Source organism: Eucalyptus grandis, chromosome 1 (assembly GCF_016545825.1).
Source record: "Eucalyptus grandis isolate ANBG69807.140 chromosome 1, ASM1654582v1, whole genome shotgun sequence".
Taxonomy (NCBI): domain Eukaryota; kingdom Viridiplantae; phylum Streptophyta; class Magnoliopsida; order Myrtales; family Myrtaceae; genus Eucalyptus; species Eucalyptus grandis.
This window is the reverse complement of record NC_052612.1, coordinates 49,960,488-49,982,376: the sequence shown is the minus strand read 5'-3', so window position 1 is coordinate 49,982,376 and position 21,889 is coordinate 49,960,488. Positions and strand designations below refer to the sequence as shown.

Genomic DNA, 21,889 nt, shown 5'->3' with positions numbered 1-21,889 from the left:
AATTATTCTTGATCTTTTCTCATCAAACAAGCATCGGTCATGAGATTTCTTTCTTGGCATATCTACTAATCGTTAATTATAAGATTTCTTTCTTGAGATATTCACTAATCGGTTCTAATACCATCTGTTTGGAGTGCACCGTAGAAACTCGATACCTTTTGCCTTGAAAGATTGTCAAGAGAAAGCGTAAGTCCAAGCCTTTTAACATATCTGGTGATATTGACACATATTATTGCCAATTATTCATGGCACATTATGTCGATTACGTAAATTTCTCTATCCAATCATTTCGGTGGACTTCTCTCTTATCTGATGGTATATATGCTTTGCTGTACGTAGAATGCTTGTTTTCCACGGGGGGATCATCCGCGCTTTTTTTCCCTCTTTGATCGATTCTTATAAGATCAGCAGTATCCTTATGTAATCATTACTTTTGCTAAGAAAACTTCTTAGTTGGTCAAGACTTGAGTGTCACATCAGTCAGAAAAGTTTCATGTGAAGAGTATTTTCAGACTGAAGTTATGTGAAAGTAAAGAAACTGATCTCCCGGAAGTTCAGCTGGAGACAGCCTTTGTTGCAGAAATATCAGGTGAGTTGTGGATGAGTATCAGATGAATGATTTAGCATTTTCCCCATTAAAAATCTTGTTAGGTGGATTTCCAGAATTTATAGATCCGGCTTGTGTTAAATTGTTGGATCCTTGACTTATTATTCATTACGATAACTGTTGCTGCTTTAGGTGAACACTAGTGACCCCAAGAAGACTCATTTCCAGCATATAATAGTCAGTCATCGTATTTTTTGTTTCTTTTGCCTCGTATGTTTAATAGATAGAGTCTCATGAGCGGGGAAGATGGCCCTCTTCCCAAAAGAAGAAGCCGGCAACTACCATTTTTAAGGTTTGCGTGATCAAAGCAGTCATCTCTTTGGGTTGTGGGCTATTTTTGGCCCTAATGGCCGATGAGATTAGGATGACTCACAATCCGAGTGAATCAAGTTTGAAATATATTCAAAACTAGAGAGCAAGCCAGATCATATCAAGAACTCAGAATGAGATGTATTGATCATTTCGTGTATGTTGACACCTGTTTTTAGTCGATACATTATTAAAAGAGATGAGTCCAAATTCGAGGTCAATTTTGAAAGATGTACTCAGATGCTTTCTAATTTGGTCGATTTGGCATGTTCAAAGATTAGAAAGCCCAGCTAAGGTGGTTCAATCTACGTGATTCGATTTGGGTCATTTTAGACTAGAGTACAATTGAAGAAATTAAGCGTCAATTTAGTCGGTTGAGATTCAGTTGAAGATATGAGACTAGCCTGTGGCCTCTCTTCAATAAGAATTCAATGGATTGAAAATTTTGTGCACAATTTTCGACTTGAGATAGTTCAGTTGCGTCTCATTTGACCCATTCATATAAAAGTATTTGATTTCCTTTAAATCGGGCAAAACCAGAAAAAATAAAACAAAATTCGAACAAAAAGTCAACCCGGTCAATCTGACATTGACCGGCGTTGACCGGTGAATTTTTCCGGCCATCTTTTGGCCGAAAATCACCATCAGCTAGCTCACTTCATGGCCAACGCATCCACACCCTTTAATTTTCGAAATTCCAATTTTGTTAAGGATTTTATGAAATTCGTAAATTGACGCCACATGTTAATAATAATAATAATAATAATAATAATAATAATAATAATAATAAAGAGAAGACCCCAATTAGTTTGCAATTGATCATCGCCATTTATAAAAAATGCATCATGGGCATGTGCTCAATTAGAGGTGCTCTTAATAACTTTAAGATCCAACCACTTTCGCTCCAAAGACTAAGATTTGATCTTGCTTTAGATTATACAACAAATTTTCCTCCAAAATTGGGGGGTCATTTTCCAAACCACTTTCTCTCTTAGACAACCATTTCTCTCTCTCTTTCGCTCTCTTTCTCGGCAAAACGGTCGAATGGCTTCTCTCTCTCTCTCTCCCTTACTAATTCTCCCGTCGCAACCGAGAGAAGCAAGCAACAACTACCCTTCGTCGGATAGAGCTCCCCTCTCGATCTCGCTCTCGCCTCCGGCGTTTCTCTGATCCCCTGACCACGCCCCTTTCCCCTCACAACAATCATTAGCAAACGGTGAAACTGAGTCAGCCACGCTTCCTGCAGCGGAGGTTGCCATCCTCGCAGCAGCTGCTCCTTGCCGCGATCCTGATGTTCGACCTCGTCGTGTTGATCCTCTTCGCGCTCGACGTGTTATCGTTCCCGAACAGCGGCGGCTCCTCCTCCGTTACTCCACTCCAATAGACGAAGAAGTTGTCGTCGGCAGATCCGTGTCGCTGGAGCTTAACTTTTACAGATATGATAATCCTCAACGTTTGTGAAGAGTTGTTGAGCTTGATTGTTGATCGATTAAGCCTAAATCGATCGGATTGCGCAAAAGGTAAATATCTCTTCTCGAGCTCAATGAAGCGAGGTTGTTCTAGACAACCGGGGCTAGAGCTCACCCTAGGGTTCTAGTTTTGCAATTTCAACATGTTTAAGATGTTATAATGGCCTTAGGATAGCTTATGATGAGCTTGATTGGCTTAAGCATGCTTGATTGTTTGAATATGCTTGTTCTGCAAAAATCATGTCTATGTGACAGATCTGAGAAATGCTGTGCTATAAACTCATTACTATTGTTTTTTGTGTTCGATGTCTTCACAAGAGTTGAAGACGACTCGAAGACCTTTCCAACGACCCATAGAGCATTCCGATCTGATGTCGTTTACTACCTGAAAATAGCTCGGCATTTAGCACCAGTTTCTGGAAAATTGTTGTTTTCTGACTTGCTCTCTATTTCGGATGACCTTCTGTGCAAATGACTTGATATCAGCTTGTAAATGTAATTTTCTGTGTTTGAAGTCCTCATGAAAGTCGTAGTATACTTCATGGGCTTTTCAATAATATAAATTTTGCACCGATTCGCATCCATTTTTCCTATAAATTTCATGTCTGAAGTTCTACTATGTTCTATGATATTGATGTAATTGGACAACCTGATATGTTTGACAATTTTGTGTGCAATTTTATTGATTGAATTGGACTAGGGTATCTTCATGAGATTTCACCCCAGACGTAGTTGCACAATTTTTTTTAGAATTTTCTCATATCATATAGATAGGATTAATCACAATTGATTCTGGTCTGTACTGTTGTTTCTATTACTGATTTGACTTCTAAGAGGAATGTCTTCGATTGAGCTTATTAATGAACCAATTTGTAGAATATGTGTTCTAGACATACTTAGAGAACATCATAAGCTTCGCGATGATGTATGGCATGCCTCATTTGAGGATCATTTACTATGTAAAAACCATGCATCAAGTTGATATGTCGCAACTGAAATTGTCATGCATTTTGCTCTTAATGACAAGTCACATATCAATGTTAATGAATTTGTGTGATCTTTTGCACATGGATTTAAGGTTATATGTCTGAATCAATTTTGTTCTTCACATTTAGCCCTATGTCATATTCAAATTTCATAATTTTCATGCATTGATTAGGCGGCTTAACAAGATAGTTACCATGCATCATTTTCTGATTTGCTCATGATTGATTTGCATGCTTTAGAGATTGTTGATTTTCGGCCATGAATTTGACCTTACTTGAACCCAACATTTCTTAAAAAGTCTTAGGGCACGTCTTAATCTTTCTAATGACACTGATTTTGCATTATTTGCATGCCATTTGTCCCATTTTCCATTTTTTGCAAAGTTGGCATGGAAATCTGCTATGAGTAAAATTCGGAATGCTTTTGTTGAGTCAACCTTTTGTTACTTTTGTATGAATTTTTCGATAAAGATTCTAAGGTCGGATCCTCAATGAAGTTTGTTCATCTTTTTCATGTCTATATTGTGGTAAAATTTCAGACTTTTTTTTTAGAATTTTAGACATTATTTACTAGGACAAATTGTTGTTGATTTGCCATGATGTCTTGCTGTCCTGTTATGTTTCTAATGTGTTGTTATGTGTTCTTGAATTTTATAAATTCATGTGTAACCCATCTTAGGAAACTTCATTCATGAAAGTTGTTCCTCATAGTGTGCTTGATGTTGCGTGCTTTTTTTAGTGCCGATTATTCATGGGCTCTACCCCAATTGCTTTGATTTTATATGTGATGTTTGATGATTTCTGTTGTGATTCTTTGTTATGATTTCATTCTTGGATTTCTTTTAGAATATCTTCCATGCTGAATTGAGATTACTTGTCTTGATGTGTATGCTTATTTCTTTCCATTGTATGCACATAGTTATAAGTTTCTTAGGTTAAGATTATATTAGAACCCCGAAGATGAAAAAAGCGTGAAGACGGTGGAGGTCGATGTCCATTCCGACCATTATTGTATAATATTCATTTTCCCGACATATGTCTCGGGTTCCATTTGTTGTATAAAACCCAACGAGTTGTGGGTCTTCTCTTTTTCTTTTCTTTTTTATCGTGTTCTCTTTTTTTATATTTTTAGGATTGTATGATAGATTTACTGCTTTTCTTGATTGTTTACTTGCTGTCTTGCAATTTCAATTTCTTTGATTGTTTTCCTTTCTTGTTTTTCTAGAAATAGAATATAATGAAAATGACCAACCATGCATGATCGCCTAGTTTAGGATTAATTATTCCAAAAATGTAAAAAGAAACGTATGGACATGTTAAGGAAAACACAACATATTGTCTAGGTACCGAAAATGCGTTAATAGCAATATTAGCGTAATCAAAGTCCCCAAACCTAGATATTTGGTTACGTAAGAATTGAGGAAACACTCCCGACCCTCGATTGGGTTTTCTAGCCGACCCCCAAAATAAGGCTAGTGGCGACTCTTGTCTATTTTTAGATTGTCATAAACAACTAGATCGCATAAATAAACTCGTCGCGCGGGGTACGAGCTTGGGAGAGCTCGTGATCTTGTGAGGGAGCTCTCGTGATTAAGTACCTCTAAGCCCGACATTTCCCCCTTTTGATTTGAGGGTGGTGAGATCAAGTCGCGACAGTGTACTTTGGTTTATACGTTTCCTTTCCTACCCAAAGAGCCAAACCGATGCCCCTCTCTGTTTATGATGCTTCTCCCTGCCTTTTCAAGAGAGTTTCTCCCGACTGCTATTATTGCTAGTTATCTTTTTTGGCACGTGTCTTGTCATTACCAATCCCGCTTCATGCCTGCGCGTTAGTCTATATGGTTGCTCGCCTTGCCACCTTTTAATCATTCTAGTGTGGCTTGAAGAGAGTTCGAGGGCCTAAGGAAACCCAAGGTCTTGTTCGGTGCAATCCTCATAACATGGAACGGCCGAAGGCAATGTGAGTTCTCTTGAGCATGAAAAAAAAACAAATTTCAATATGGATCATTATCGTGTCTTCCAGATTAATAAATTCATATGGGATTGTGTCTTGTCTATATCTATACGTTTTGTGACTTTCATTTATCCATGAGCTATTGTGAAGCATCGACCAAACTGGATCGTTCGGTAACCTTCTTAATTGGCCCAGACACATTTGCTAGGCACCTCTAGAATTTAGCCGCGAGCAAAAAGGGCCTGAACTTAAAGAACCCATACAAATTTCGTTGGCGCACCTTTGCCATAGACATGATACATTCGAAGATAAATTGGGTAAGTCTGAAAACCACTTTCTCTCAAATTCATGTTGACTCGGGCAGTTTCTTTATTAACTATACGCAAACGCCCGACGTTGCGGTGAACACAGTTTTGTTATCTAATGGCACTCCACAAAAATGGCTTCCGAAAATATCTGTGTTCGTACGCTTCAACTTTTATCCGCACTCTATTAAAACACTTACTAAGCGGGGCATCAAAGTCGTCCCTAATGACAAAACACTTAAAGTGAAATTGAGAAATGGTCACATGGAATAGCTCCATAATGACGCGTACGCGTCCAAGTTCCCGTCGTCCAGTCCGGCATATATATCTCCGCTGCATTCCGGTGGAGACAAGAGCATCCCCTCCGCCATATTGGCGAGCAACCCCGGCATCCCGAAGATGTCCTCCTCGTCGTACAACACTCCCTCTTCCGAATGCAACTTCTTCTCGTTCCCCGACATCATATCCTCGGATTCCACCAGCTGGAATGCCTCCGCGGCCTTGGCTGCTGCCTTCTGTATGTCCTTGGTGTTGGGTGACGCCGGCACCGGCAGCCGCCACGCGGAGTCTGCGAAGTTGAGGCAGGCGGACTGGCCCCTTAGTGCGAGCGCCGCCACATCGTGCGCCCTCGCCGCCATGTCTGCGGTGGGGAAGGTGCCAAGCCAGATCCTTGACTTCTTTCTGGGCTCGCGGACCTCGCAGACCCACTTTCCCGAGTCGCGCAGCCGCACCCCCCGGTACACGGGGTGGCGTGTCTCCCGGAACTTCTTCCTGCCGGCGGGCTTCTTCGGGTGGTCGGACGCGAGGCGCACCTCCTCCCCAGAGAAGTTCCCGGGCGCTGCGCTCCGGTCGTGGGACAGCAGCAACGAGAGAGGCGGCTCAGCGAAGTCGAAGCTAAAGGAGTTGGGGTGGGAGATATAAGAGGAAGAGTTCATGAGTTGGAATGAAGCAAATAAGGAGTGTGGTGAGGGGAAGTAAGTGTTTACTGATATGGAGGGTTGGGTTATATATATGAAGCGGGGACACGGGATTGAGGAGGAAACAGACTCGTACTCGGGAGTGATTGGGACCTGAAGTGGGAACCCAGCTGTGGAGCGAGTGAGGGTCGTGCCAAGCGGCTCGCGATTCACCGTGCGACACGTGTGCAGATGGGGCCGTGACTGGGCAAGTGGATAGGAATTGGGGTGGGGGTCGGGAGGGTGGTGCGGGGCCGCAAATTCCTTTTTTTAGGTTTTGACGGTGTGAAGAAGGCGCGGGGGACTTTCTATTTTTATGGGGGGTAAGGGAATGAAGGGAGGAAGGGGGAGCTGTCGAGGTCAAAGCGTCAGAGGTCGGACATTGAAGGGCCCACCCTTCTAAGATTTTGGGGCTCGCGCGATCCACTAGTTTCCCCCCCGAAATATCTTCGCCGCCTGTTTGGGAAACACCCTGCCCCTACGGAACATTGGACACCGCGACATGCGGCCAAATGAGTACTCATTTCATTCGCGAAAAAATCTTCTGTCCTTTCGTGTCATAGATTGGCATTAGCATCACCTTACATACAAAAAAAAAGAATGGGACTCCTAATCCCAAAAAAAGTATCATCTATTGCATGTTATTGCATGTGCATAGTCAAAATTTAGATATTATTTTATCTTTTAATACAATCTCTACAAATTCACTTTCGAAGATGGATGGTTGTTGACAGCTAAATTTTGACAACTCAATTAATTGTTTATTTTATTGAAAATTTGGGATCCACCTCGGTACCTAGACAAAAAATACTAGTTAAAATGCATATAATTCCCTGAGCATTTATTTGGTAGTTGCATTTGCATTGAATGGATTTAGATGGAAGGTTTTAAGCTCAATTAATATATTGGACTACGCCCATTTGAGCATGTAAATTTGGCCAAAATTTGCATCGTGTAGTAAGTTGGAATAATAAATTATCAAATTATTAAATAAAATACTTGGAAAATTATTCATATTATGTTATGAATATTTAATTAGAGGAAATAATAAAAAAAATTACCTAAGTTGAATATTAGAATTTGTAAAGCCTAAAAGGAGCATCCGGCTTCTCAGTTGAAAATATGAAGGTCACACATATTGAATACACGACACATAATTTATGTGAACCCACGTTTGCCAGTTCACTAGAAAAGAAGAGAGTGTCTAGAAAGAGAAAATATGGGTCATACAAGAAGTGGCGGTGCAACAAATAAGAAGATTCCTGAGATTACGATACTTGTTTAAAATGGGGCCCAAATATCAGACTTTTTTTAATTGAGCGGGCACTCTTCTCTCCCATCTCTCCCCTCTTTCTCTTGCCCTCCCTCCCTCCCTCCCTCCCTCCCTCTCTCTTGTCCGACTCTCTCTCTTCACTGCCCCTCTCTCTCCCACCGAGCTCTTGTCCGACCATCGAACTATAGGGGTGAGCAATTCCCGGTTTCGGTTTAGTTCCGTTTAGAACCTGGAATCTACCCTCAGGTACAGGTTCCTCATTTTTTGGAACCCGAAACTTACCCGTTAGAATCAAGAATCCAAAAGTTGGTTCCAGGTTTCAACAAGTCCTTTTTTTTTAATTATTTGAAAAGCTCTTTTCAAACAATTGACAATTAGGTTCACTGGATTAGAACAACGTGACAACATGCATCATTGAGCACTGTTCAGAAAACTCTAGGTTGATACTTGCAAGGTTACGAATTAATTGAAGCTTCATTCATGAAGCAACACATAAAACAACGAATAGCATATGCACAAAATTAATTGTCAATTGTTTTTTCTTGTCTTTTTATCGCATATGCACAAAATCAATTGTCGATTGTTTTTTGTTATCATTTTATCACTTATCTCTCTGGTACAACTTGACATCTTGGCATATTTGTACATGGCGATCCTAGAAAACCAAACAAATTCAGCAAAACAGAACCACACCCAAATTCAGCTCGACCACATCCAAACAAACAACCAACTGACGCTCAACGAATGGGCTATTCCCAACAATCACAAGCGATGTTGAATGAAAGAGGGTCGTTGAAATTCGCAAGAAAAATCAAATCTTTGCGCTCTTGGCTTACTCATCTCGTTGGGAGTCGAGAACTGGTAGCGACTTGTGGGCTTGCCCTTGAACTTTCCCATCCCCATGGCTCAGAGACGTGCTTCCTCACTTGCAGAACACGATTCGGGCACGAAAGAGAAGATCAACCCAGATCTGCAAGGAGACGATTAGCCTCGTTCTTGACGCGATTGGGTGGTTGTTGTTTCGGGAGGAACGAGAATCTTCCGTGGAAGAGCCAAAGAGAGATGGATTTGAATCGATTCCTTCTTCTCCCTTTTCACCTCCCCCACTATCTCTGAATCGGAACCCGAACAGGAAAAACTAAATACACTTGTTTTCCACAGTTCCTGTATAAAAAAATAAGAGAATAAATCAGTAGTTAATAAGTCAAGGGCGAGCACGTGGTGACGGCGGTGCGACGGCGACGAAGACATGAGTCTCACGGCACCAACGGTGGCACAAACGGCGCAGCGAAGACGGCGGCAGTCGCGGCTCAACCCACGGCCAAGGGGGGAAGAACTTAATTCTAGTGGAGGTGGTGGCAGTTCGAAGCATCGACGGCCCGGACAGCTGAGCGGGCGGTGGCAAGAGATGGTGACGATGGCTTGGGGACGGCGGTGGTGGCTCACGGCAGCGAGGGGCGGCATGGATGGCGCAACAGCTCATCGAGCTCAACAGCGAGGGCTCAACAGCGAGATGACTCGTCGGACAAGCGCTGGGTGGTGGTGGTTCGGTGGCCAAGAGGTGGTGGTGGGTGAAGCAGCAACCAGCAAGAGGAAAGAAGAAGAAGAAGGGGAAGAGAAGAAGGGGGGAGTTTCGGCCGACAAGGGGGGAAAGAGAAGGGAGAGAGAGAAAAGAAAAGAAAAAGTCAAGGGGGCAGGAAGTGACGTGAGGAGGAAAAATGGGGAAAAGAAAGAAAAAAAGAAAGGGGAAGGGGGAAGAATCGGCAGAAAGGGGAAGTGACGTGCGCTAGGTAATTTTTTTTAAACTCTGACCGGTTCTGGTTCCGGTTCCCAAAAAAAGGAATTGGGAACCGAAACCGGCCTCTTTAGAACCGCGAACCGAACTAGTTCTCCAGTTTCCGGTTCTACTTGGAACCGTGCTCACCCCTAACAAACCATCATGTCGCCCCTCTGACTCTAGCTGTCTCTCTCTTTCTCTCTCTGGACTCTGCCCCTTCTCTTTCCCCTGATGACCCCTTGTCCAACTGACGAGCCACCACGGCTTCGCCATTGCCAAATCACTACCCCTTCCCAACTGTGCCCTTCCCCTTCCCTCTAAGTCATGACCGAGCCCTTGTTCGACGAATCACTGCGCAACCTCCGCCTCCGCCTCGAAAGGTTGCCTCCATAGTCACGAAGTTCGTTGATCGAATGCGGTAGTTCGTCGATTGGATGAGGGCTCGGTGGAAGAGAGAGGGGGCGGCGAAGAGAGTTGGGAGAGAGAGCGTGCAAGGGAGAGAAAATTTTTCCCCGTTGGAGCCCCATTTTGAACACGTGCCATAGCCAATATTTTCTCGTCCGGGAATGGTTCAAAAAAGTTTTTCATCATTCTTTCGGAAGCCTTGACATCCACAAGCAGCTGCTCGTCGTTTTCTAAGTGCGATTTTCTCCAGGGATTCCGCAACATGTACTCATATCTACCGAGCCTCCAACTGATCAATCCAGCCCCGGAGTTGCAGGTTGTCCGGTGTTGTTCCTGTTGATCTAAACCGGTGAAATTCCGTGCCAATCCAACCCACAGCATGCTCCACATGTTCAGATCATCCATCACGCACGAGGAGTCAAGCGGGGGTCAAAATAGTTACAAATGGAGCTGTCGAGGTCAAAGGGTCAGAGGTCGGCCACTGAAGGGCCCATCATTCTAAGATTTTGGGGCTCGCGCGATCCACTAGTTTCCCCCCGAAGTATCTTCGACGCCTGTTTGGGAAACACCCTGCCACCACGGAATATTGGACACCGCGAGATGCAATTGAATGATTAGACTCATTTCATTCGTCGAAATATCATGTCCTTTCATGTCATACATTGGCAGTAGCATCACATTACATACATAAAGAAAAAAAAAAGGGACTCATAATCTCAACAAAAGTATCATCCATTATATACGCTTCGTCAAAATTTAGGCATCATTTTATTTTTAAATGCAATTTTTACGAGCTCATCTTCGAAGATGGGTAATTGTTGACACATAAATTTGGGATTGCGTCTTGTCTATGTCTATGGATTCTGTCACTTTTCTTTATCTATGAGCTCATCGCGAAGTATCGACGGAACATGATCGTTCTGTTAACCCTTTCAATGGGCTTGAACACATTTGTTAGGCTCCTCTTCTAGAATTTAGCTGAGAGTAAAAATGACCTGAACCTAAAGAACCAGTACGAATTTCATTGGCACACTTTTGTCATGTACATGAAACATTCGAAGATCACTTGGGCATGTCTGAAAACCATTTCTCTTAAATTCATGATTTCTTTATTGACTATATGCAAACGCCCATGTTACCATTAACGCGGCCTACTTTTGTGCTTCGTTTCACTTTCCTGACTGCTCTATCGGCGGCCCAACATCAAAAGAGCTGTGCTTCATTGATATGCTTTTTGTTGAATGGCACGCCAAAAAAATGGCTTATGAAAACACATTTCTGTTTTCGTACCACTTACCTTTCATTTGCACTCTATTAAGAAACTTCTAAGTACGGTGTCAAAGTCGTCCCTAACAACAAAAACTACAAGTGAAATTGAGAAATGATCAGATCGAATAGCTCCATAATGACGTGTATGCATCCAAATTTCCGTCGTCCTCTCCACCATATATATCTCCGCCGCATTTTGGTGGAGACAAGAGCATCCCCTCCGCCATATCGGCGAGCGACCCCAGGATCCCGAAGATGTCCTCCTCGTCGTACAACACTACCTCTTCCGAACGCAACTTCTTCTTGTCCTCGGACATCACGTCCTCGCATTCCACCGGCTGGAATGCCTCCGCAGCCCTGGCCGCTGCCTTCTGTATGTCCTTGGTGTCCGCTGACGCTGGCACGGGCAGCCGCCATGCGGAGTCTGCGAAGTTGAGGCAGGCGGACCGGCCCCTCAGAGCGAGTGCCGCCACGTCGTGCGCCCTCGCCGCCATCTCCACAGTAGGGAAGGTACCGAGCCAGATCCTCGACTTCTTTCTGGGCTCGCGGACCTCGCAGACCCACTTGCCGGAGTCGCGCAGCCGCACCCCCCGGTACACAGGGTGGCGGGTCTCCCGGAACTTCTTCCTTCCAGCGCGCTTCTTCGGGTGGTGTGAAGCGAGGAGTACCTCCTTGTGGGAGAAGTTCCCAAGTGCCGTGGCGCTCCTGCTGTCGGATGGCGGCTCGGCGAAGTTGAAGCGGCAGGAGTTGGGATGGGAATGAGAAGAGAAAGGGTTCATGGGAGGACGTCTGCAGTGGGATAGTGCGATAGCTGTTGGGTGGGAGTGAAGTGGATGATGAATGTGGTGGGGCTAGTGTTTATAAGAGACAGAAGCTGGCTGGAGCAGTGAGTAGGGGTGTGCAAAATACCCGGGAACCGCCCGGACCGCTCGGAACCGGACCGGAACCGCCCGGAACCGGTGGTTCTTGAGGGAACCAGTCCGGTTCCCGGGTCCAATTGTTGAGAACCGGTGTTCCCGGTTCCGTGGGCGGATCCGCCCGCTCGCCCACCCGGACCGGACCGGTACCTATTTATAATTAAAAAAAAAAATACTAAACAAAACAAAAGTCGCGACTCGCGGAGCCCTAATTCGCGAAACCCTAATTCGCGTCTCTTCTCTCTTTGTTTCTTCCTCAGCCTTCGATTCTCTCTGTTTCTTCTCTTCGTCTTCGATTCATCCCCGAGTATCCACGCCGCCGCTGCTCCTCCTCCGCCACTGTCTTCCGTTGGAGGGAGAGATCTTTGTCGGAAAGTCAAACAAAATCATCCAATCGATGGCGGTCCCGTAAAACGGAGGAAAGCTTCTCGGGGTCCTCCAATTATTTCACCCACGAACTGAGAAGAGAGCTAGAGAGCTAGAGAGAGAGATGGAGATGGAGGGGAGGGCCGGGGGTTCGCTGCCGTTCGTGGGGATGATAATGGTGGTTCTGGTTCAAGCAAGCAGCATGGTGGTGGCGAAAATGGCCAATGTCCGACGGGCTCAACAAGTACACCTTCGCCTTCTAGTGTAATGCCCTCTCCTCTCTCGTCCTCCTTCCTTGCCCCTTCATCATCTCTAGCAAGTTCGTGCTCTGCTCATGCCTGTCACTCGCTAGCTCCATTGATGGCAGGCGAAAGGGGGGGAGAAGGGTTTTAAGTTCTTGACTTGTTTGTTTGCTCTATTCTTGACTTGTTTGTTTGCTCCATTGTGGGAACCGTTGCATCAATTCTTGGTGCATTAGTAATCACTGTGTACAAGGGTCCAACAGTTCTCCGCTCGCCTTCGCTGCCTTCTTTTGTCCATCCCCGTCACCTTGTCTCTCTTCTCTCACGACAATTGAATTGGGTTCTCGGTGGGTTTCTCCTCGCGAAACCAGAATTTTTGGCATCAAAATCGGTTCCATGGATCCACCCGGGAACCGAACCGGACCGGCGGTCCGGTTCCCGGATGGATCCATGCAATAAACGGGTGGATCCCGGTTCCGATTTTTCGGAACCGGTCCTTAGCGGGCGGTTCCGCCCCGCTCGGACCATGCACACCCCTAGCAGTGAGAAGTGTTTACTGATATGGGGTGTCGTGTAGGATTGGGAGTGAGGGGTGTTGGGTATATATACATAATATATGAAGCGGGGACACGGGATTCAAAAGAGGAAACGGGACTCGTACTCAGGAAGAGTTTCTCCCTACGGGGAAGACGCCCAATCTGGGAGACCGTGACTTGAAGCGTGAAGCCCAGCCGTGGAGCGAGCGAGCGAGCGAGGGGGAGAGGTTGAGTGCGATTCAGAGTACGACACGCGTGCAGGTGGGGACGTGACGTGGCAAGTGGATTGTGTGGTTGGGATGGGAGGGTGGTGGCGCTGCAAATTCCTTTTCGGGGGTTTTGACGTAGTAAAGAAGGCGCGGAGGACTTTCTGTTTTTATGGGAGCGATGGGAAAGAAGGAAGAGACGTGGAGGTCAGAGGGTCAAAGGTCCCCGTCGAGGGGCCCATGTTTTTGCGGCTCGCGCGATTCACTAGTTTTCATCCGAAATATCTTCGATGCCTGTTTTGGAAACATCCTCTGCCACTCGTTTCGTCTTTGAAAAAGCATATGTCCTTTCGTGCGCGAATTCCTTTTGGAATTACTGCCCGGGTTTTCTTGGTCTTTTTTCTTTTCCTTTTAGTAAACTTACGATTTATTTTATTGGGAGCACGCAACCACCCAATACGTTTTGCTTAGGGAGAGAGCTCAAGTCCGAGCTTTTATATTAACAAATCCAGTTGAACCAATATCTAATTAAAAACACAAATTATTCTTGATCTTTTCTTATCAAACAAGCATTGGTCATGAGATTTCTTTCTTGGCATATCTACTAATCGTTAATCATAAGATTTCTTTCTTGAGATATTCACTAATCGGTTCTAATACCATCTGTTTGGAGTGCACCGTAGAAACTCGATACCTTTTGCCTTGAAAGATTGTCAAGAGAAAGCGTAAGTCCAAGCCTTTTAACGTATTTGGTGATATTGACACGTATTATTGCCAATTATTCATGGCACATTATGTCGGTTACGTAAATTTCTCTATCCAATCATTTCGGTGGACTTCTCTCTTATCTGATGGTATATATGCTTTGCTGTACGTAGAATGCTTGTTTTCCACGGGGGGATCATCCGTGCTTTTTTGCCCTCTTTGATCGATTCTTATAAGATCAGCAGTATCCTTATGTAATAATTACTTTTGCTAAGAAAACTTCTTAGTTGGTCAAGACTTGAGTGTCACATCGGTCAGAAAAGTTTCATGTGAAGAGTATTTTCAGACTGAAGTTATGTGAAAGTAAAGAAACTGATCGATCGGAAGTTCAACTGGAGACAGCTTTTGTTGCAAAAATATCAGGTGAGTTGTGAATGAGTATTAGATGAACGATTTAGCATTTTCCCCATTAAAAATCTTGTCAGATGGATTTCCAGAATTTACAGATCTCAGCTTGTGTTAAATTGTTGGATCCTCGACTTATTATTCATTGTGATAATTGTTGCTGTTTTAGGTGAACACCAGTGACCCCAAGAAAACTCATTGCCAGCATATAACAGTCATCCATCGTATTTTTTATTTCTTTTGCCTTGTATATTTAATAGATAGAGAGTCATGAGCGGGGAAGATGCCTCTCTTCCCAAAAGAAGAAGCCGGCAACTACCATTTTGAAGGTTTGCGTGATCAAAGTAGTCATCTCTTTGGGTTGTGGGCTATTTTTGGCCCCGACCACCGATGAGATTAGGATGACTTACAATCTGAGTGTATCAAGTTTGAAATATATTCAAAACTAGAGAGCAAGCCTGATCATATCGAGAACTTAGAATGAGATGTATTGATCATTTCGTGTACTTTGGTTTATACATTTCCTTTCCTGCCCAAAGAGCCAAACCGATGCCCCTCTCTGTTGATGATGCTTCTCCCTGCCTTTCCAAGAGAGTATCTCCTGACTGCTATTATTGCTAGTTATCTTTTTTGGCATGTGTCTTGTCATTACCAATCCCGCTTCATGCCTGCACGTTAGTCTGTATGGTTGCTTGCCTTGCCACCTTTTAATCATTCCAGTGTGACTTGAAGAGAGTTCAAGGGCCTAAGGAAACCCAAGGAGTTGTTCGGTGCAGTCCTTAGAACGTGGAACGGCCGAAGGCAACATGAGTTCTCTTGAGCATGAAAAAAAACCAATTTCAATATGGATCATCATTGTGTCTTCCAGATTAATACATTCATATGGGACTGCATCTTGTCTATAACTATGCATTTTGTGACTTTCGTTTATCCATGAGCTATTGCGAAGCATCGACCGAACCGGATCGTTCGATAACCTTCTTAATTGGCCCAGACACATTCGCTAGGCTCCTCTAGAATTTAGCCGCGAGCAAAAAGGGCTTGAACTTAAAGAACCCTTACGAATTTCGTTGGCGCACCTTTGCCATAGACATGATACATTCGAAGATAAATTGGGTAAGTCTGAAAACCACTTCTCTCAAATTCATGTTGACTCGGGCAGTTTCTTTATTAACTATATGCAAACGCCTGATGTTGCGGTGAACACAGCTTTGTTATCTAATGGCACTCCACAAAAATGGCTTCCGAAAATATCTGTGTTCGTACGCTTCAACTTTTATCCGCACTCTATTAAAACACTTACTAAGCGGGGCATCAAAGTCGTCCCTAATGACAAAACACTTAAAGTGAAATTGAGAAATGGTCACATGGAATAGCTCCATAATGACGCGTACGCGTCCAAGTTCCCGTCGTCCAGTCCGGCATATATATCTCCGCTGCATTCCGGTGGAGACAAGAGCATCCCCTCCGCCATATTGGCGAGCAACCCCGGCATCCCGAAGATGTCCTCCTCGTCGTACAACACTTCCTCTTCCGAATGCAACTTCTTCTCGTTCCGCGACATCACATCCTCGGATTCCACCAGCTGGAATGCCTCCGCGGCCTTGGCTGCTGCCCTCTGTATGTCCTTGGTGTTGGGTGACGCCGGCACAGGCAGCCGCCATGCGGAGTCCGCGAAGTTGAGGTAGGCGGACCGGCCCCTCAGCGCGAGCGCCGCCACATCGTGCGCCCTTGCGGCCATGTCTGCGGTGGGGAAGGTGCCGAGCCAGATCCTCGACTTCTTTCTGGGCTCGCGGACCTCGCAGACCCACTTTCCCGAGTCGCGCAGCCGCACCCCCCGGTACACGGGGTGGCGTGTCTCCCGGAACTTCTTCCCGCCGGCGGGCTTCTTCGGGTGGTCGGACGCGAGGCGCACCTCCTCCCCAGAGAAGTTCCCGGGCGCTGCCCTCCTGTCGTGGGACAGCAGCAACGAGAAAGGCGGCTTGGCGAAGTCGAAGCTAAAGGAGTTGGGATGGGAGATATAAGAGGAAGAGTTCATGGGAGTACGTCTGCACAGGGATACTGCGATAGCTGCTGAGTTGGAATGAAGCAGATAAGGAGTGTGGTGAGGGGAAGTAAGTGTTTACTGATATGGAGGGTTGGGTTATATATATGAAGCGGGGACACGGGATTGAGGAGGAAACAGACTCGTACTCAGGAGTGACAGGGACTTGAAGTGGGAACCCAGTTGTGGAGCGAGTGAGAGTGAGGGTCGGGCCAAGCGGCTAGCGATTCACCGTGTGACACGTGTGCAGGTGGGGCCGTGACTTGGCAAGTGGATTGGAATTGGGGTGGGGGTCGGGAGCGTGGTGCGGGGCTGCAAATTCCTTTTTTTAGGTTTTGACGATGTGAAGAAGGCGCGGGGGACTTTCTATTTTTATGGGAGCGAAGGGAAAGAAGGAAGGACGTGGGGAGGAGGAAGGGGGAGCTGTCGAGGTCAAAGGGTCAGAGGTCGGACATTAGGGCCCACCATTCTAAGATTTTGGGGCTGGCGCAATCCACTAGTTCTCCCCCGAAATATCTTCGACGGATGTTTGGGAAACACCCTGCCCCCACGGAATATTGGACACCGCGAGATGCAATCGAATGATTAGACTCATTTCATTCGTGGAAAAATCATGTCCTTTCGTGTCATACATTCACAGTAGCATCACATTACATACAAAAAGAAAAAAAAATGGGACTCGTAGTCCCAACAAAAATATGATCCATTACATATGTTTAGTCAAAATTTGTGCATTATATTATTTTTAAATACAATCTCTACGAGTTCACCTTCGAAAATAGGCAATTGTTGATAACTGAATTTTGACGGCCCAATTAATTGCTTATTTTATTGAAAATTTGGGGTCCACCCCAATACCAATAGAAAATGTATTAGTTAAAATGCATATAATTTTGTGAGCATTTATTTGGTAGTCGCATTTGCATTGGATTAGTAGGGAATTGATTTAGATTGAAGGTTTTAAACTTAATTAATATACTAGACTAAGCCCATTTGAGCATGTAAATTTGGCCAAACCCATAAAATATCCTTGTGGCCAAAATTTACATCGTAGAAAGTTGGAATAATTGATTATCAAATTATTAAATAAAATACTTGGAAAATTATTCATATTATTTTATGAATATTTAATTAGAGGAAATAATCAGAAAATTACCTAAGTTGAATATCATAATTTGGAAGTTAGGTATTTTGGAAAACAATAGATTGGAGCCTAATAGGAATCATGTGGCTTCCCAATTGAAAATACGAAGCCACACATATTGAATACACGGCACATAATTTCACCATAGCGAGAAAATAAAGAGTGTCCCAAAAAAGAAAATATGGACCATATAAAAAGTGTCGGTACAACAAATAAGAAGGGTCTTGAGATTACGATACCCGTTTAAAATGGGGGCAAATATAAGACTTTTTTGAATTAAGTGGGGAGTCCTCTCTCATCTCTCTCTCTCTCTCTCTCTCTCTCTCTCTCTCTCTCTCGCCCTCCCTCACACTCTCCTGCCCCACTCTCTCTCTCTCTTTGCCACGCCCTCTCTCTCCCATTGAGCCCTCGTCCGACCAACGAACCACCATGTCGCCCCTCAAACTCTCTCTCTCTCTCTCTCGACTCTGCCCCCTCCTCCCTCGATGAACCACTGTTGGAGGTAAAATGTTTGAGAGAGAAGAAATAGTTGCTTGAAGTATTACACCAACAGACGTCAAGTTTGGAACGTTTAACAGTGTTACCTCCAGCGTAGAGAAACCCTAGAGTTTTTATATGCACATTATTGGGCTCCAGCCCATATGGACCCAAATAATCATGCTTTTACCTATTGGGCTTGTATGCGAATATATAATTTTGGACTATATTAATAATATATTCAACAATCTCCTCCTATGTTCACCATATAGCACAATCCAATAAGGTGGTCAGTGTAATGTTCAGACACACATGAATCATCTACATTCAGTCCAAGACAATCAACTCGGATCGGTTAAAGAGTATTCCAGCAGTAAAGTATTAAACTAAATCATCATATGCAATCTAAATAAGTTAATCATTCTTATCATGAATCTGTTCTAAGATTAACAAAATCTAAATCTCAAAATAAATTTCAGATTCAGTTCACAACCAATATATGCATATTAATCAAGTATAAGTAGGCCAGTCAAAATAGTCCAATGCCTTACAAATATAAGAAACAAGTATAATAATGTCCACAAAATAGAAATAGCAAAATATAAGTCTCAAGTAAATGGACTTCATCAAAGTAGGCAATAACAAGTAAACTGTCAAGTCCCTACACGCTTTAAATGATATATATTCATTCATTAAGCTAGGTCATTCTGGTCAGGATCCCACTCATTAAACTCTCATTCATTTCTGTCATCCCCTGTAGAATGTCAAATATGAATTTCATATTATCATGATTCAATCATTTGAATAAAAATTTAGCACCATTCCATCAAGTAGAGAAGAACATATATTGATGTCATAAAGTAACATAATATCATGTCATAAGCATCAAGCCAGTTTTATAAATTATGTACAAGACCTAAACAATGTGATTTACAAATAGACATCGACTTAAGTTTATTTGTAGGAGAATAACTATTGTCTAGTTTCAAAGAACATGACCAATAGTTAAGTCACCTACAATAACCTAGTTATGTAATATCAAGTTTCAATTAAGAACCAAACCATCAGGCTTCTTATGTAAACAATTGTTTCTATGTTTCAATTTGGAATGTCATAGTTACCGATTCCTTAAAGTCAAATAATCTAGCATCAAGTTTGGAATGAGATCATTTAACAAAAAAGGATAGTCCAATCTAGTTGAATTGTATCATCAAGTTTGGAATGACACAATTTTCCCAGATAGACCATTTGAATTAGGTTAAAGTCATCTTCATCAAGTTTGGAATGAGATAACTCACCATTTTCAAATTAGTCAGCAACTGTGAACATCGATGAAACATATAAACTGTGCTTATCATTGTAGCCAATAAAGAAAAATTCGATAATTCAAAACACACAATTAGAAGGTAAGTAAATGGTAGTTAAGACTTGCCTCTATAGTCTTTAACCCTAGTTCCCCCACTATTTTGAATAATCGATCTTTAGGCATACCTTTGGTGAGAGTATCGGCTATGTTATCATTCGATCTCACATTGATCAATGTGATAACCTCTTGTTCTCTTAGATAATTCAATAACGCATGTCTCAGTCTCACATGTCTTCTCTTTGAATTAAAGAGAGAATTCTTGACAACTTGGACAGCTGCTCGATTATCACAGAATAGGCTTAAAGAATTAATTTTTAGCCGAGTCAAAGGAATATCCATAATCAGATTCTTTATTCACTCCGCCTCTTCACTGGCTAAGGCTAAAACAAAAAGTTCCGATTCCATAGACGACAATGCAATACAAGTCTGTCATTTGGATTTCCAAGTAATAGCAGCTCCACCCAAAGTGAATACATACCCACTAGTGGACTTGCTATTTCCAATATCTGAGCACCATGAGGCATTAGAATATCCATATACAGTTGGAGGATAACCAGAATAATAGAGAGAATAATCTTTAGTACCTTTAAGGTATCTCATTAGCCTATTAAGGGCATCCCAATACTCTTTACTAGGATTGCTAATAAAACGACTCAACATGCCAACTGTAAAGGCTATGTCAGGTTTAGTGCAACTCATAGCATACATGAAACTACCAATCAGTTTCGAGTACTTTAACTGATCCACGCTGGTCCCTTCATTAGGACTCAGTCTGTTATTATAATCACATGGTGTCTCACTTGATTTACACTTATCGTATCCCCAAGTAGAAAGTAGCTGCTCAATATAATGAGTCTGGCTAAGGGAGACGACTTGCCATTTAAAGCTTACTTTCATACCAAAAATGATATTAGCAATACAAAGATCTTTCATGTCAAATTCTTTAGCTAAAGTAGCTTTCACGTCACTCACTATAGAATGATCGGAACCAAGAATTAACATGTCATCAACATACAAGCGAATGATGACTATCTTATTTGACATAGAATGGTGGTAAAGACATTTATCTGAATAACTAGACTGAAAGCCATAACTCTTTACCACTTTGTCAAATTTAAGATGCCACATCTTAGGTGCTTATTTAAGACCATACATGGATTTATTCAATTTACAAACTTTGTCTTCAAGACCTTTCATAACATATCCTTCCGGTTGTTCCATGTAAATTTCCTCATTTAAATCCACATTCAAGAAAACTGTTTTTACATCCATTTGATGCACTACAAAGTGTTCAATAGATGCCAAAGTAAGAAGAATTCTTATAGTTGATAGATGACACATAGGTGAATATACATCAAAATAGTCTATTCAACTTTGTTGTTTATAGCCTTTAGCTATTAAACGTGCTTTGTATCTGGCTATTGATCCATCACTATTTAGTTTCTTCTTCAACACCCATTTACAACCTATAACTTTAGCCCCTTTTGGCAAATTTACTAGCTGCCAAGTGTGATTTTGTAGCAGAGAGCTCATTTCATCATCTATGGCTTCTGCCCACAGTAGAGATTCCCTAGATCTCATTACTTCCTGATAGGAGAATGGATCATCTCTAAGATGGTAAGCAACAAAGTCCTTACCAAAAATTTTGGGAATTCTCTTTCTTGTAAATACTCTAACTGGAATTGGTTCAATAGCCAACTGTGTGGAATTAGTGTCAAAAGGGTCTGCTTCAAATTCTACAGGAGATTTTGTTTGGTTTCAAAAGAGTATTTTGAAAACCATTCAGTCCATCGAAGCAGTTGGGAATTTGGAATTTGTTTCTGTTTAAAATTAGTCATTTGGGGGAAAAGATGCCATGTCTAATTCTACCAGGAAGTGATGGCCGATGAGATGAAACTCAAACTTTTTTATTCCATTTTTTACTGCTAAGATTTCTTTGAAAGTGGAATGGTAATGCATTTCAGCTGGAGAAAACTTTCCACTTTTATGAGCACAAATGTGTCTCTTACCATCAATTTCTTCGAACAGGATGGCTGCCCAGTATTCATCACTAGCGTCAGTTTGAAGAATTCTTTTTCCTATTGATGGTATTTTTAACGGTGGGAGATTTTGCATAATCTCCTTAAGCTCAGCGACTACTTTGGTCTGGGTTTTTCCCTAAGATAGGGGAT

The 21,889-nt window shown here is 42.9% G+C and overlaps 3 protein-coding genes and 1 long non-coding RNA gene across 4 annotated transcripts; 1 reads left to right on the top strand and 3 right to left on the bottom strand.

Annotated features, from left to right (window-relative positions):
• Nucleotides 1-1,895: 1,895 nt before the first annotated feature.
• LOC120291258 lies at nucleotides 1,896-2,957 on the top strand. Its single transcript, XR_005549207.1, has 2 exons — nucleotides 1,896-2,436; nucleotides 2,704-2,957. It is a non-coding gene; the product is annotated as an uncharacterized LOC120291258 (long non-coding RNA).
• A 2,686-nt stretch (nucleotides 2,958-5,643) lies between these two features.
• LOC104449188 (dehydration-responsive element-binding protein 1B-like) lies at nucleotides 5,644-7,242 on the bottom strand. Its single transcript, XM_010063256.3, has one exon. It carries the CDS (start codon nucleotides 6,563-6,565, stop codon nucleotides 5,891-5,893), a length of 675 nt encoding a protein of 224 aa, XP_010061558.1. The 5' UTR covers nucleotides 6,566-7,242; the 3' UTR covers nucleotides 5,644-5,890.
• Nucleotides 7,243-11,344: 4,102 nt separating this feature from the next.
• On the bottom strand, nucleotides 11,345-12,198 carry LOC104449181 (dehydration-responsive element-binding protein 1B). Its single transcript, XM_010063244.3, has one exon. It carries the CDS (start codon nucleotides 12,087-12,089, stop codon nucleotides 11,427-11,429), a length of 663 nt encoding a protein of 220 aa, XP_010061546.1. The 5' UTR covers nucleotides 12,090-12,198; the 3' UTR covers nucleotides 11,345-11,426.
• Nucleotides 12,199-15,883: 3,685 nt separating this feature from the next.
• LOC104449175 (dehydration-responsive element-binding protein 1B) lies at nucleotides 15,884-16,791 on the bottom strand. The gene has a single exon (XM_010063231.3). It carries the CDS (start codon nucleotides 16,723-16,725, stop codon nucleotides 16,051-16,053), a length of 675 nt encoding a protein of 224 aa, XP_010061533.1. The 5' UTR covers nucleotides 16,726-16,791; the 3' UTR covers nucleotides 15,884-16,050.
• Between the last annotated feature and the right edge of the window lie 5,098 nt (nucleotides 16,792-21,889).